At 36.3% G+C, this 17,633-nt stretch overlaps 1 protein-coding gene across 1 annotated transcript; it reads right to left on the bottom strand.

Moving 5' to 3' along the window:
• Nucleotides 1-8,471: 8,471 nt before the first annotated feature.
• rab31 (RAB31, member RAS oncogene family) lies at nt 8,472-16,057 on the bottom strand. The gene is made up of 7 exons (XM_056271668.1): nt 15,865-16,057; nt 14,671-14,750; nt 13,530-13,611; nt 12,437-12,508; nt 11,150-11,256; nt 10,572-10,681; nt 8,472-8,645 (listed from the first exon to the last, which is right to left on the bottom strand). Exons 1-7 carry the CDS (start codon nt 15,898-15,900, stop codon nt 8,548-8,550), a joined length of 585 nt encoding a protein of 194 aa, XP_056127643.1. The 5' UTR covers nt 15,901-16,057; the 3' UTR covers nt 8,472-8,547.
• Between the last annotated feature and the right edge of the window lie 1,576 nt (nt 16,058-17,633).

Consider the following 17,633-nt stretch of genomic DNA (forward strand, 5'->3'; position numbering starts at 1 on the left):
ACAGGTCTAATAATGATCTCTGCTGGGTTATTCGCACACTTACTGAACTCCGCTGAACTCTGGGAAGAGGAAGAGGAAGAGGAGGAGGGATGAAGCCACTGCTTCCATCCACATACATCTACAGCGGCCTACAATGACACAAACTGAATGGTTACTGCCATGAACCACACAACTCTATTTTAACATCAATTCACACACCACTGTGCAAAGACTCACAATCAAACTCATTCAGTGACCCTTTTACTAAAAGCAGAGCTCAGACAAAAATAGAGGCCATTTTTTTCCAGGTACTTTGAGGTAGAAAAGGAGTCATTGCGCACAAAGCGCGGATGACAATAACATCTGAACCCGGCGTGAAATCATCTCAGGAAACTGCAGACACTGCGCAGTGAAAACCTCCTTCCCTGTTGTTGTCTCTTCCCAGCTCGTTCCCATGGTGATGCGGGCTACACCATTTACTGACATTTGGCCACAAGTTATTTTGTTCCGCTCTCCTCTCTTGAATCGCCCACTTGTCTCCTCAGTGAGAAAGTCCAGGCTAGCAGTAGGCGTCCGCACGTGGATCTGTTAAACACAAGGAGAAGCGTGGAGAAGAGTGTAATATACCCAAACGTCAACCTGTCACAAACGCCCACCGGCAAAGGACACCTGCGTCACCTTTGGCCATCACAAAGGTCACTCGGGTATTACGAGCGCTTTACCTGAGATGAGAGAGAGTCTGCGGGGTCAACCAGAGAGTTAGCTGAGCTTAAAGAGTAATTTACACAGAACAAAAAGCTTTAGTTTCCTGGCAGAAACAAGACAATAGCAAGAAAATGTTCCATTTCCTTTCCTTTTCAAGTGTTTTCCAAAGGTTTCTAGTCAAAACAATACTTGAACTTCAGATCAAGTTGTGCTTGACATAGCATTGACCTAGCAGACGAAGTAAAACCCTTCAAATATCACTGCCCACAAAATCACAATCTAAAAAGGAATGGATCTACAAATAAACCATCCACCTTATTTTGCACTGTGAAAGTAAGGCATGGAAACCCATTTCTGCTACAAGAGAAAAAAATTATGCTTTTGTAAATCATAATTATGACACAAAAAGTCGAAATTACGACATGCTAAGTCGTATTTATGAGATGAAATGTCAAAATTATGACATACTAAGTCAAAATTGTGACTTAAAGACTGTCTTTTCCCCTGTGGTGAAAATCAAGGTTTTAATGCTGCTTATATGTATATGTGGTGTTTTTAATATGCTTTAAGACAATCCATGTGCAAATTCATAAGTCAACACCATTGCTGAGTATTTTCTGCTTAAAACTGCAGCGAATCAAAGACAGTCTCTAAAACACGGTTTGAAATCGTCGGCGTTTCTGACGTCACAAACTACCTTGTAACCAATCACGTCACGAGGGGGGCGGGGTTTAACATATCATTAACTATTCTCTGAAGCAGTGGAGTCACAAGAGAAGCCTGGTTGTCCCGGATAGTTTTTCTATTGATATGAAAAATCAGGTACATTTAGCCAGAGGTGTAAAGTCCAGGTTCAGAAAGTAAAAGTCCTTCTCAGTATTTTGTTCCAATCACCTTGATTTGCTAATTAGCACAGTTTTTCAGCCAGGAGATAGAACTAATTAGTGAAATCAGCTGGCTGAGTTCATGGGTGGAATATACATATGGCAGGACTTTTACTTTCTGACCCCTGGACTTTACACCTCTGCATTTAGCAATATAGTGGATGAAATGTAGCCTATGTAAATTACGATGTTATGATGAACTATATGCCTATCTCCACTGATACTGTAAACCAGCGGTTCCCAAACTTTTTTCCTTGCGCACCCCCTTCTATGTCCCAACCGGGTTGGCGCACCCCCAATCCCCACTTAATTTTTTTTTTTTTTTACGCAACAAAGCTTTGTTTTATTGCCATATAAAGACTCATGTTTTATCATGCTCAAATAACCAGAACACACATGACAATAACAACATCAACAAAGTTTCAATATAATGCAACAAAGCTACGCACAAGCTTCCACTTTTAACCCTTTCACACCAATGCGACCGTTTTTTAGAATTTGTCACTTTAATGTTTCCATGGTGACGCGTCATTGCTTGTCACGGGACACAGCGCAACCACAACACAGCACTGAATGAATGAGGATCTGCTTTTATGTCATTTTTCCTTTTTTTATCAAAAATATTCACAAATATTAGCTATAGCATGAAACACTGATATTCCGATTGTCAAATATGTGTAAGTGGACGCGTTGTGTTGTTTAAACGCCTTCATAACGATTGCGTTAGTTGAGCTGTATGCGCGATGGGCGGCGTGATGTTAGTTTGTGCCACAGTTCAGAGAAGAATCGGATCTGTTGGATTTACAACACGTCAGTTTCTCCCCTTCTCACGAAATACATGAACGTAAGAGGCTGGTGAACTGGGAGAAGAATAGGGTAAAATATGAAGCTACGTTCTCACAATGAATAAAACGTGTCATCTTATAATGAAAAGGATTATTATTGCCTCATCCATAGATATCAGCAAAATCAAAATCATTCTTTTGCTAGTACTTATGTGTATTTAAATGTGTGAAACTTAAAATAAACATTATGTGGTTGAAAACACTCAATAGTTGTGATATAGGCTATGACAGCACTGGCTAACGCGCGAAAGCACATTTGAATTAAGTTGATAACGTGACATATTATATCCTAGCTAGCGGCTGCAGAGCAGTGTTTAAAAGACAGCAGCTATCTTATACGTTTCTATTAAAAACTAATAAATAATAGTTTTTTTATTTAAAATATAAGTGATAACAAAGGAAATGTTTACAGTTCATGTTTTTTTTTTTTTTATTGTATGGAAAAAATCCCATTTAAAAAAACAGACCGCCATTGCATTTTTCCTCTCGCGCACCCCCTGGTGACAGCTCGCGTACCCCTGGGGGTGCGCGCACCACACTTTGGGAATCCCTGCTAAACTGTTCAAAGCGTTTTCTAGGATTGTTAGAAGGCAGCTGTCTGACTCTGAGGTTGTGAACAGGATCATGGTTCATGTAACTTTAGCAACACATTATTAGTCAGCAAGCCAAAGGCTAAACATATCAATTACCGTTCTGTGTCCGACGTTGCAAAGAGCGATACATAAAATGCGTTACCATTCTGATACATCGACTTGTATAACGACTGTGTACGAGTTGGTGGAGGCGAGGCTCATTTGCATATTCATGACTCTCCGTATACTAAATGAGGCAAGGGTGTAGTTACATTCAAGCTATTTTAAGCCATGAATAAATAAAAATCATAGGGAAAAAAAAACCTTTAATATGTAATTTTGGTGATCAAAGATGAGTTTTACGGGATACAAATATTGACTTTAAAAAATAATAACTGACATTGAAAAAGTAGAAAGTGACAAAAAGTTATAATTATGAGTGACATTGTGTTATAATTTCAACTTTCAAAGTCAAATTTATGAGATGAAAAGTAAATAATGACATACTTAGTCAAGATGAAAAGTCGAAATAACTTTTGAAAAATTATAAAAATCATACTAAATAAAAATTATGGCATACTTAATCAAAATTTCGACAATGGCCAATTCCACTCTTACATTAAAAATATTTTATATCTTATGTTGGCTTCTACTGTGATGTGACAAACAAGATGGTTAAAGAAGAGTCTAATTAATTAGTGGTGCTTACTAAGCCTAACATCTTTGCTGTTGCTTATGTCTCATGCCATACAATTTGTGCTAAAACCAAAACATGATATCTCAAATTGTACAGCTTGTTGACGTGTGCAATAACTTTCCTAAGGATTAGACTTAGCATTTCCACTTGGCAGATAACAAAAAAAAAAAAAAAAAATCCCATAAACTTTGAAGAGGGGAGCCGAGCCATATCTATAGAGACCAGAATTTCATTCTCATTGACTTTAACTTGGGTCAGTAAGCAACCGTATAGCAACCACTCAGAACACCCTAGCAACCATATAGCAAGGTGCTAAAACGTGAAGTAAAGTTGAGTGTTGTCAGTGCAGCAGTAATACAAAAATTGATGTGCCTGGGACTCAAAAATTGAGTGTGTAAATTGTGAAGAGAAGACGACCAAGCACCGAACCCTGAGGAACACCCAATAGTGTGATTTAGATTCCACTCGCCTCAAAGAAGCCACGAATGATGTACCTGTCGAAAGCTACAGAAAAGTTCATGATACGTCCATGTATGCTGGACACTCGTTTGCTGCTCTTTCTTCAGTACTTTGTCCAATTCATCCATTAAAAAAAAAATAACAATGATAATAAATACATTAATATATACACACACATATTCAAATGTACACTGCTGTTAAAAAGTTTAGGGTAAAGATTTTAATTGTATTCAGCAAGTATGCATTAAATTGATCAAAGTTAAGAGTAAAGAAATGTACATTACAAAAGAATCCTATTTCAAATACTTTTCCTTTGAATTTTCTATTCATCAAAGAATCCTGAAAAAATTGATCTCATGGTTTCCACAGAAATATGAAGCAGCACAACTGTTTTTAACATTGATAATAATCAGAAATTTCATGAGCAGCAAATCATCATATTAGAATGATTTCTGAAGGATCATGTGACACTGAAGACTGGAGTAATGATGCTGAAAATTCAGCTTTGATCACAGGAATAAATTACATTTCAAAATATATTCCAATAGAAAACAGCTATATTACAGGTGCAGTGTGTGATTTTTAGCGGCATCTAGGTTACGAATTGCAACCAACAAAAGTTGCGGTGGCCGACAGGAAAAGATGTCATCATCTGAGACAGCAGAGAGTAGCCAGTTCAGCAATGAGGTTTCTTCACAAAGACAAATTAAGAAATTATGTTTACTTAATTATTCAGTATAACGATATGTTATTGCGAATATTATTGTTACTTGTTCATCATTGTGTCAGTGTTTTATTCGCTGACTTTAGCTTGCTTCATTGAACGAAAAACAACATGGGAACGAAACGCGTTTGTCCGCTCAGGGCTCCTGTAGAAACATGTCGGCGCATTTCAATGTAAGGGAACCGCGGTGTATGAAGATAGAAATGGCTCATTCTAAGGCCGTGTGTCCACCAAAGCGTTTTTCCACGCGCCTGGCGTATGTTTTCAATTGTTTTCAATGGGAGCACCGCGTTTTTAGAACGCCATGAGCGCAACGAGGCGCTGGACGTTTTTTTCACGCTGAAGCGCTGAGAGCTCGGCGTTTTTACTGGTCGCCGAGAGTTGAAAAATTTGATCAACTTTGGATAAAACGCAGCGCTCATCACTGTCGCTTTTACCCAGCCGTCCAATCACAGTGGAGGAGGGGCGGGACTAATACCATACCGACCAACTGTCAACAACATTCTTTCTGTACAACGACATCAACCAGCAGAGCTAACCGAACAAAATGGATGAAAAATAAATTTTCAGAATGAAACAAATTATTAATTAAAAATACATTTTTCATCCATTTTGTTCGGTTAGCTCTGCTGGTTGATGTCGTTGTACAGAAAGAATGTTGTTGACAGTTGGTCGGTGTGGTATTAGTCCCGCCCCTCCTCCACTGTGATTGGACGGGTGGGTAAAAGCGACAGTGATGAGCGCTGCGTTTTATCCAAAGTTGATAAAATTTTTCAACTCTCGGGGACCAGTAAAAAACGCCGGGCGCTCGGCGCTTCAGCGTGAAAAAAACGCTCAGCGCCTCGTTACGCTCATGGCGTTTAAAAAACGCGGCGCTCCCATTGAAAACATACGCCAGGCGCGTGGGAAAACGCTCTGGTGGACACACGGCCTAAGGTAATAAAAATATAACGGTTCATAAAGAAAGGTCTTTATACACCACTAAAAACATAGTTATGTATATGATATTGCATTTCTGTCAACAGATCCTCCTAAATATTACACAATGCACCTTTAAATTGTAATATTTCACAATATATTATTGTTTTTACTGTGTTTTATATTAATAAATGCAGCCTTTGTGAGCATATAAGACTTCTTCAAAAACATTTGAAAAATCTTCCCAACCCCAAACTTTTGAATGGCAGTGTATATACAGTACATAGATAATTAATAAAAGACACAAAACAAAACGTTTTTTTAAAATCCTGCAAAAAATAAATGTAGTCAAGTGTGTCCAAACTTTTGAATGATAGGTTAAGCCGAATGCGGTTCCGTGTTGTTTTTAACAAGCGTCCACAGTCAACATGGTTGTCAACACTATTACAATGTTCAAATGGTACCAGTTCCAAACACCACAAGACATAGACAAAAAAAAACAGCATTTAACTGAATCAGATATTTTGCTCAGGAAAAACTACTGCTGAAATACATGAAGAAAAGTAGTTCACTAAAGAGGAAAAAAGACATTGGACGGCTGTAGCTGCCGGTGCTAAATTGCCCCTTAGGGATTTATAAAATCATATTATACTGTAAACTTTGGATATGACCTATGCACCAGAAACTGTGCTTTTTATCTTCTAAAACAACAACATCTTCAACACTGTCCAAATCTGTAGCAATACTCATAAATCAAAATCATGTATTTAATACGAAGAAAATACGCAATAACCTTTTAAGCAAACATTTGTAGTTTATTGACGACATCTGGTACAAAATGTGTTCGATACCATTGTCACAACATCACATAAAAGAAAAATTAAGTTAACCAACAAAAGGTAGGTTTAAAAGTACAAGTTTAGAGTTATTTACAAAATTTATAATTGGAACCATTATAACCAGATCTCATCCAGTTCTATTATGATTCAGAGCGAATTTGCTAGGTTAAGGCATATATGTGAATTCACACTAAATTTGAATCCTTCTAACGTTTATTTTAGAAAAGAGATATAATTATATAGATATACTCATGTTAAATTGCATGTGATTCTTTATCAATGATGACTGTGATGATTTATTAACAAAAGGAAAACTGTTAGGACTATACACTGCATGTAATGTTATACATGTGTGATTTTGCCAGCTGTGATTGACAGAAAAGATCATTCCAATTACATAATTGAAAAACTAAAGAGGACAGGTAATCAATCCACTCACAACCACACCGAGGTTGGCTGATTGTGTAGGAGCACGCACAATTACCCTGCTTTTATGCTTTTAGCCTTAAAGGTGAAGTGTGTCATTTCTGAAGCACTAGTGTCACCAAATGGAATTGCAAAAATAATGACCCAACCAGTGGCAGAATCCCTGTCAGTCAAACAAATAGCCCTGTCCCGAACTCGCCACTGGTTCAGCGAATATGGTCGAGATGCTTAAAGTAATGCAATGATATTGATAGCACAGCCGAATCACAGTTTAAACTTTTTGGAGGAAATGTTGTACAAATTTAGTGATCAGCTAATAAATGTACATGTTTAACAGATGAACATTGAAAAACGCATATTGTTAGACATTTTAGTGGGATAAAAACAAACAGTTGAGTCAACCTTTTTTTCCATTGACAGCAACAGGTAAGCAGAAGTTCGCAAAAGAACTAACAAAATTGTTGTTCACAGAAAAGTCAATTGTGCCCTCTGGTGGCTGATTTCTCACATTTCCGTTTAATAAAGGGGTAAATATTTCACTTAATACTTTAATAGATTAACAGACTCACTTTCCAGGATAAATAAATTGGCAACACTTAATTTTACAGTGCCCATATAATGAATTAATAAAAAAGAAACAAGAACTATGTGCAATTACACACAGCACTAAGAAAAAAATTCCATTAAACATATGTGGTTTATTAGTATTATGCAGTAGTAAAACTAAAAATAAAAGTTCCAAAAGGGTGTTTTTGCAGTGACGCCATATAGAAGAACCATTTTTGGTTCCCCAAAGAAACTTTTTTTCTTGGTGTAAAGAGCATTTTAATAATCAGAAGAACCTTTTCCACTATAATGAAACTTTTGTGGAATGGAAAGGTTCCATGGATGTTAAAGGTTCTTTATGGAACCATCAATGCCACTAAAGAACCTTTATTTCTAGGAGAGTAATAACAAACACTGCAATATAAAGTGTGACCAACATATTTGCGTATCTGTGTGTCATTTACATCACTCGATCCTATGTCATTGTGAGTGGTCATATAAAGCAAGATTAGAAATAACCAATCAAAGCTTTTGTTTTTACATCTATGCATCAAAACGACATCAAAATGGCATTTCTAAGGCACTTATTATTGTGTAAACACAGCACTAACTAGGCTACTACTAGACAGACAGCATTTAAATTATACAATATTGCACAAAAAAACACAATATTGCATTTAAAAAACTTGATTTGAAAACTATTTCAAGTTTAGATAACTCACCTCCCAAAGTTGCTCAGCATCACTGCAATATTCAGAAAACATAATGATTTGGTATAGAACTGTTCAGCTGCAGAATTGCTGTTTCCTACTGTAATGTACATGTTTGTAAGTCATTTGACTGTATCCTCATCATTAACATTAACAAATGTTTAATTTGATGTTTGGGTCACCACATGGGTCAGATTCCACAGAAAATCATACTCTAGGGTGTTTGCAGTGACTTGCGGATGTCTAACAGCAGCGTTTGGTGGAGGGAGGAGGCTGTCGTGTCAGTTTAAAGGAGTCGTGACTGTCAGCGTCTGTGTTCTCCAGCGGAGGGATCTGTCGACCTGCACACAGATGCGAGAACATGAACAATTATGCCACTTCTAGTTAGTGTGCGCATGTTATTGCATTAGATTGAATACAGCGGCCGCTAGCATAACGAAACTCAATCTTTCAAAACACAAACTGATGTAAAATGTGACACAGAGGTGATGGAGATGACTAAGAAATATTTGCAACAAGTTAAAAATTAGCGTTGTGTCATCGTCGCGGACAGCTAGAATGAAATACTCCACTAAAGGAGTTATTTTAACTTGCATAAATGTATTAATGTGCAAAGCCCTGAAATTTGGGGTCGGTAAAAGTTTTTAATGATTGTGAAAGAAGTCTCTTAAACCTCAACAAAGCTGCATTTATTTGAAGGAAAAAAAATACAGTAAAAAATTAAATATTGTAAAATATAATTTAAAATGTTTTGCTTTGCTGCTCAAGAAACGTTTTTGATTATCATCAATGTTGAAAAAACAGTTGTTTTTGAACAGTTTATTTAAAATAGAAATATTTTATAACATTATATATGTCTTTACTCTCACTAATGCATCCTCGCTGAATAAAAATATTTTCTTAAAAAAACATTCTGCCCCTAAACCTTTTCGAACAGTAGTGTAGTTATTGAGCATTAGTGTGTTTTTATGTAAATTGCCATTTCATCATTTTATACAAGCAATACATCACTCAAAGCAATGAATTAAAGCTAGTTTGAGCATGTTTGAAAGGTTTCTGCTCCATAGTGTGTCTAACAACCCCTTCAACCCTGTAAAACACCACCTTAGAAGAAGAAATTGGGTGAACTATCCCTTTGTGTTCAACAGAAGAAAGAAACTCATACAGGTTTGGAACAACATGAGGGTGAGTAAATGATGACAGTTTTCATTTTTGGGTGAACTATCCCTTTAAAGGGGACATGTCATGAAACTGACTTTTTCCGTGTTTAAGTGCTATAATCGGGTCCCCGGTGCATCTACCAATCCAAGAAAATGTGAAAACCCAGTAACTTTGTTTTGGAAAGCCTTTCTCTCCAAGCATGTCAAAAAATAAGCAGATCAGATTTCGCTCTCCTTCTGATGTAGGAAAGGGATTTTATTATGATATTACCGCCCCTTTAACCTGCACATTTCCACCCACGGCGCCGCGATTTGGTTTGTAACCAGTTCTAATGCAATGGCAAAAGTTTGAGCAAAGCATGAACACTGTTATGTCGTTGCTGCACAACACGATTTGACCAAAAAAATAAAAATAAATAAAAATTCACAGCTGTCTTATAAAGACCTCAGGGAACTGTGTCAACTTGTGTAAAAGTTAAACATGAAGGTACACGCAAGTCGATGAGAGGAACTACATATATTTATCCACTAACCATTCAGAAACATCCAGGTGCGTCTAAAAGTTGCAACCTCTTCCTGAATCTCTCCATAAGGCTGCACTCCGCTACTGTTATTTCTGAAATTTAACTGAAATTTGCGTGTTTTGTTATTGTCGAGTATCCGAAGCTTGTGTAAAGGATAGCTGTCTTCTGAACGGAGGCGGGGAGCAGCAGCTCATTTGCATTTAAAGGGACACACACAAACACCACGTTTTTGTTCACACCCAAAAAGGGGCAAATTTGACAAGCTATAATAAATGATCCGGGGGGTGTTTTGAGCTTAAATTTCACAGACACATTCTGGGGACACCATAGATTTATATTACATCTTGTGAAAAGGCGCATAATGTGTCACCTTTAAGTGACTTTTCTATTAGTATAGTAAATCACTAACTTGAGAACGCTTCACAAAATACTGGAAAATGTGAGTAAATGAGGGAGAAGATGATACAGTGTCCAAAAAAACAGCAAATAAATTCTCTAGCAATCCCTATAGCTGTAGTGTTTCGGGTTTGCTACGGTGGGTCAGGTGTAGCGTGGACACTTGACTAGTTTTAGTGATACTTACTGATTTTCTGGAACAGCTCCTCTATGTTAACTGCATTTCTGGCACTGGTCTCCATAAATATGGCAGCAATTGACTCTGCAAAATCTTTCGCCTCTTTAGTTGGAACTTCCCTAAAAAAAAAAAAAACATTGAATATGAGTAAATAATGAGCTCGCGCGCTCACAGACATCATTGCGTGTTTGCTTAGCATGAGGGGCTCGTCCAACCAAGGGCAGGACCGAAACAAACAGCAGAGAGGTTCATTGAAAATGGACTGCCTGCAAATGTTGAATAATTATACACACGCAAAGACCGACAGTCCAGTTGATCCATTAGGATTTGACTGGATTGCAAGTTATTACATTTTGATGAAAGATTATACTTCAATTTCTTTGGAATAACATGCACATTAAGAGCAGTTTCTGTTTAAAGATTGTCAATGGGGTCAGTTTTGATTTCATGTCAACTTCAAGTACAATTATCGCACAATATACATGTATAAGACATGAAAATCTAAGCAGGAGCGGCTAGATCGGTTTTGGAAAGAAACTTCACAGAGTGTAATACGTTCTCAGAGAGAGCAAGAGGGTTTTATCAACCTGATGTCACCCAGATCGTTCTTATTTCCTGCTATGGCCACAACGATATCCTCTGGCCCATGTTCCTTCAGCTCCTTTACCCACTTCTTTAACGTCTGGAAAGAGTCCTGCAGAAACCAGACACGAAACACAAAAAACACAAGCTGTTGTTTCATAGAGCAGAGAAAAAACTGAGATACAAAAGAGATATCATTTGTAAAAATCTCTTTTCAAAATTTGTGTTTTCTCCAACAATTATAAACAAATAAACAACCAAAATGACCATTCATTGACCACCATGACCATCATTCAAAACAACCATTCCATAAAATGCACCTTAACCCTTAAAGACCTAGACCATTTTTGGAGCACCTGCACCGCCTGTTCTTTTCTTTGTTTTTCTAACCCATTATAAATCATCCAATTTTAGATTTATTTTGTCTTAGAATGGATGAATTTACCAGATTTAAAAAAAACGGCAGCATATTTTTAATGATTTTTTTTACTCAACTCAAACAAATCCTCCTGAAGTTTTTTTTTTTTTTTTTTTAGAAAGCTGTACTTGGATATTCTACATTTCCAGATGTAATTTTGACTACATGTAACAATCCCTAAGCAAGTTATAGCCATTTATTACAACATTATTATAGGCGATTTTCAGTGAAAAGCTGGTATTTTTTATTTACTGACAATTTAGACTGACTTTTAGTTCAGGAAGTAAAATAAATAGAATGATTGCAATAGAACACTGAAGCAAAATAAACTTTATATTTATATATATATATATATATATATAAACACACACACACACACATACATATACATACATGAACTACTTTCACTTTACCTCCGTGCCTCAGTTCAAATTTCCAAAGAAAGATGCTAATTGTTCGTGCAAAAGACCAAAAACTATGTTTATTGGTTGAGTAGATGATAGTTTCAACCAATCTGGGCATGGGGTGGGACTAAGCATCAACAATCATTCATGATTGGCTCAGAGGAACAAACCGCACGGGTTTCTTTGGCGAATCAATGCTGATTAAAACTCGATGAAGCAATCACATTCACTACAGAGCTTCTGAATGTCCAAACGCGATTAAGAAAAGCCGCGAATCTCCTCTTTATGGGACTTTTTAAAGCATACGGATTGGAGTAGCGGTTCAAAAGTTCTTAAACATTTAAGAACAACAGTTATTCTTTGCCGCCGGCAGCCGTATAGGTCTTTAAGGGTTAAACACAGTTAAACATGCTTTTTAAATAGAAACAACTTGGAAAGGAATTGCACAAACACACTATGACGCAACTTACGAGCTTTGTGATGTCATACACAACAACGGCTGCTGCAGAGCCTCTGTAATACATGGGAGCCAACGAATGAAACTGGAGAAAAATAAGATACACTTTGTTAATGTTGGGAAATTTCATTTTGATTACTATATTAACCTAAATGTTATGTTTTAAATAAGGCAAACATCACTTTTGCTCATACTTCAGGCAAGGTTTGCACCGGAAAACACCACTCACATTTCCTTAAAAAAAAAGCATGATGTAGTTACTGTAAACAGCATTGATGATAAATAAAGCATATTAGGATCACTTGAGCTGGTTTTGGTTCAGACAGATGCAGGAGATTTGCTGTAAAGAAGTAGATGGCAATTACGTCCGAGCGAGTTCAAAAGGGGACGCGTTTTTTCAGAGTGATCTTCTGAACAGATGCACATGCTAATAGTGAACAAAGACGTGAACACAAAGTCATGCCAGCACTTCTCAAACTCACACACACCGCACCCAATGAGTCACACCTACAGTGAACTCTGAACTATGAGTGCATGTTGGAAACTAAATTAAATTTCTCTAAATACTAACTGATGACAAAGGTCTGACCTAGAACTGTCTTGCATCCTTTAATCTTGTGTTAAAGGGATAGTTCATATCTAAAAATAATCTTCTTTCATCATTTACTCACTCACAAGATGTTCCAAACGTAAATGACAGAATTGTCTTTTTTGAGTGAACTATACACTGACAGGAATCCGTTGTGTGCATATGTGGGTGAATGAGAACAGAAGCTGAATGCTATGGATCATGGGAGTCATCAGCTGAACTATCTCAGAACTGATGGTGCTTTGTTTATTATTTTTACTATTTGTGTGGTTGTATGAAGCTTTAAGACAGAAGTAGATGCATGAATCTGCTCAAAGATCAACTAAACACAAATGTATGGAATTAGAAAGAAAAAGAGTGTCTTGGGTGAAATAAAAACAAACACATAAATGAGTAAAGCATATACATGTATGATATTGGCCATAGAGGCCGCAAAAACTAGGTTAGACACACTTTTCATAAAACATTTATACACCTAAACTCTAATTTATGAATAAAACAAACTAAACATTCTCACCCGTTCCTGCCCTGCGGTGTCCCAGATCAGAAACTTGTGAAGTTCATTTCCACATGGGACGGTCTTAGTTAAAAATGATGCACTGAAAAACAAATTATGATAAAAATATGTTAATACACACACACACAAAAAAAAGTCACTATTTGGATTTAAATAGGCAAATTCTTAAGAGTCTATGATTGGATCATTATTGCAGTGATTATGTTTCATGCACCTCTAGATGGAAATAAATGTTGTTGTGATGTTATTTCCATCAAGAGGTGCATCAATTTTTGGTCAAGATGTTGTTTTGGCAATGCAAGAGTCCAGGTGTGTGTAAAGTCTCCTCCAGCACATCCCACAGACGTCACTGAACTTAAGCTCTGGATTTAGAGGAGCCAATTCATGTGTGAAAATGATTCTTCATGCTCCATTCTTTCACAGTTTGATCCTGATGAATCTTGACATTGTCATCCTGGAATATGACCATGATGCGTCTTCATACATGGGTGTTTAAGAAATGAAAAGCTACACACTCCATCAATTAGGGTTAGAAGAACTGTTGCCAAACATATAACATGCTAGAAACATAATAATCACTGAAATAATGATCCAATCATAGACTATTTAGATTCAAACAGTGACTTTTTTTGGGCCGGACAGTGTGTATTAAATGCAATATTAAAAAACGAATAATAATCAATAAACAATAAAAAAGCAAAAATGCACAATGCCCTAAACTAATATTACACAGACATCATTCAAAGAGGAAATGACAATGTTAACCATTACTAAAATATGCACACACACACACAAAAAAAAAAAAAAATCTGAAAATATTTTGCAAGAGCTTCTGTGTAAAGTGCAAATGGTGCAAAACAGAAAAGCTAAAAATATTCTCTAGTCTAAAAGTAATGACTAACCCAACAGAGAAACCAGCTTGTGCTGATGTAAATGAAACTGAGAGGAAACAAACAAACTGACTCGAAATCAGCTGTTCAAGACAAAACAGGACTCAGTGTTGGATGCGAAGTGTTTGACTCATAAAGGAATATTTAGAAACATATTCATCCAACAGAGCAGAAAGAAGGTGGTCTCATGCTTCACTTCAATTATGTGTAAATCCCTATAAATATGATTTTTAGTAAACAGATGCCCCTACCCTATTGTTGGACTGATGTTGTGGTCAAAGTGATCTTGAACAAATCGACACACAATACTTGATTTCCCGACTCCTGTGTCCTGCGATTATGAGAAAAAGAAAAACAAACAGATATTATATAAAATATCAAATATCAAATATAGACGTCTTAATGTGTCTCACCGATAAAGTGCCTAACTTAAGTAATGTGTGACTTTAAAAAACATTTATTGCAGCACAGTAGAGTGACTTTAAAAATAACATTCAACAATACTACAGAGTAGACCACATCTGCAGAATGCATACAGTACCCTGCATGAAACTTTTCTGGATGTGTAAAATACATGGATGACCTAAATGTGCTATAATATATACAACTATAAGGCACTTGCTCAGAATACTGTACCCCATAATGCAATGCACTTAACCTTAACTTTTTGGTGTGACGAATGAACCAGAATATGAACAAATATGAGACAACACCAACTTGAATCATTATTTTATCTGATTGCTAGTAGGCTAAATTATATTTAGTGTGTCATAGTGTACTAATACCAACTGCTTACTGTATACTAGTACAGGAGTATACTGTAATACTGCCTACTATTTTTCTTTTCAAGTATGTAAAACAGTATGTCACTAAAAGTTTCAAACTTTAGTAAGCTACATTGCTGTCACGTTACCTTATTACATCGATTCAGTGTTAACTTTAGGTTAATTTTAAGTTAAGTCATAAAGATGTTAAAAATCAGTTACAACTAGGCCATCTGGGAATTCCATGTAAACTGAAAATCTGCAGTAGTGTACGATAGTGTACTCTTCCAAAGCAATGTATCCTGTTTTACATTGTGTTTTTTAAACAGTGTGCAACATGCACTATATACTGCAGAGTACGCTAGAATTCCATTTCGAACACTGCCATTCTCCAGAAGGCGGTGACGTCATGGCCGCAAACATTCCAAAAGAATGAATTTATGCGAAAACACCTGGAAAACACTTCCAGCTTTGGCTCCATAAAAAAACAAACAAATAAGTTCTTTGTGTTAGCATTTCACGAAGCTTTGAGTGACTGAAAGAGGACATTCGTGACGGTAAAACATCTCAACGCGTTCATTATGAGAAAAGGAAGCAGGAATCATCACAGTTCCAGTCAGTCTGTTGTGTGTCTGTCGATGGAACCTGAAGCCGCACAGACAGAGGAATCTCAACACTCACCCCTAGCAGACAAACTTTCAATTCCCTGATGGCCATTGTAAAGCACGTTATGGCAGCTGAAGCATTATTCTAACAGTCTTCGGTCTTGTTCTGTCGACTCTCATCTATCACGGCCACAGCACAGACTGTTCATCTGTAAAATACAAACTCTGACCATCACCCTCCCAGATCTAACGGAAACCGACTGGACAAATTCGGCTAAGCTGTCACTAACATCACGTGATGACATAAACCCCGCCTTAAAGAGGCACTGCTAAACGATTCATAACAACAACTATTCTAATTCTAATAACAATAAAACCGAGTGTGTTCTGAATAATGATACATTATTACTAATTGGCATATAGTTTTATCATTCTAAAGTAGTCATTTAATTATTGAAGCTTTCTCTGCATGGTAAAGTACACTGATAGTCTGTGCAATCAAACAAAACCCAGTTAAAACCTGTCTCTAGACAGAGAAATCCTTCATCTCTAAGCTTCTTGTGTTAAATTAGACCACATACCACTCTTTATACAAAATTGTGTTAATAAATCACTAAACACACTATACAGCATCATCGTGGCCTTCATCGCAGGAGCAACAGGTCAATCCATGATATTCCGCATTCCAGTGAAAAACTTTCAAACTTAAGTTACTGTCCAACCTATAATTTTATTTAGATGGCAGCTTTCAGTTCGCAATGATCATGAGCTACAAAAGCTTTGTCTATAATATGAAAAACTATGATTTCCAAAAGTAGATGAGCAGGTACGTATCTCTTTGATATAAATTCTAGCAGAGAGAGACATTAAGGAAAAAAGAGCTTTTTTACATCTGATATAATTGACAATCAGTCTGTCAATAGCTTTGATTAGAATTATACAGTATTGAAATGCATCTCACTTACTTGACATCATGACAAGAAAGAAAGAGGGGAAAACAAACAAAGAAAACAAAAATGAGGGTGGAAATGGGTTATATCTGAAAAAGAATAATAATAATACACAATCATCCAGTAGTACGTTAGCATTCAACAAGACAAAAATAACAATAATAAAGTGAAATTGACAGAATATCAGTATTAAAAAGAGAAGAATTGGTAACAATCTAGTGCAAGTTTCCACTAAAACATCAATCAGTGTGTCAGAACATCTGTAACAACTGTGCCAAAACTTCAGGAGCGGCTGGGTTGATCTCACAAAAACTGAGTGTTCATATTTCACCCCAAATCAAAAGAAAAATAAGCCCTTTTGCAGAAAGAAAAATAAAAGCCTTTTTTAATACTGTCTAATTGATTAATCACAATTAATCGCATCTAACATAAAAGTGTTATAATATATGTGTGTAAACATTATATAAATAAACTTTTATGTCAGATGCGATTAATCGATTTGACAGCACTACTTTTTTCCATTTCATGACCATTACTGTCAAAAAAAGCTTAATTTTATTTATGCAAAATATTTTTTTGATATTGCGGTTAAACATTTCTTTTTGAGATTCACCGCTTCACCTACACTTATTAAAACATCCCATACTACCCCTCGAAATTCATCATTAATCAAAAATATTCTTGTGCTTCATGAAATTTGTCTTAAAAAAACAGAGTGACATAACGTGAAAGCACGGAAACGAACAAAAATGTTACCAATTCCACAACAAACGTTCTAGAAGTGCACATCTGCACACTTTAGTGCAGTTACAGGCCTATATAGGTTGACTATTAAATAGTGAGATTTAGAATAAACGTTCAAAACCGATTCCTTTGAATATCTTAATAGGTAAAA

The sequence above is a fragment of the Rhinichthys klamathensis genome, unplaced genomic scaffold, assembly GCF_029890125.1.
Source record: "Rhinichthys klamathensis goyatoka isolate OS25496 unplaced genomic scaffold, OSU_Roscu_1.1 h1tg000323l_1, whole genome shotgun sequence".
Classification (NCBI taxonomy): domain Eukaryota; kingdom Metazoa; phylum Chordata; class Actinopteri; order Cypriniformes; family Leuciscidae; genus Rhinichthys; species Rhinichthys klamathensis.

Excerpts from the sequence above, each read along its gene's own strand:
- rab31 (XM_056271668.1), bottom strand. The coding sequence starts at position 15,900 with ATGGCCATCAGGGAATTGAAAGTTTGTCTGCTAGGG. Across the intron at positions 11,257-12,436 it reads TGTATGACATCACAAAGCTC|GACTCTTTCCAGACGTTAAA; the intron begins GTAAGTTGCGTC and ends TGGTTTCTGCAG. Across the intron at positions 10,682-11,149 it reads AACGATCTGGGTGACATCAG|GGAAGTTCCAACTAAAGAGG; the intron begins GTTGATAAAACC and ends TTTTTTTTTTAG.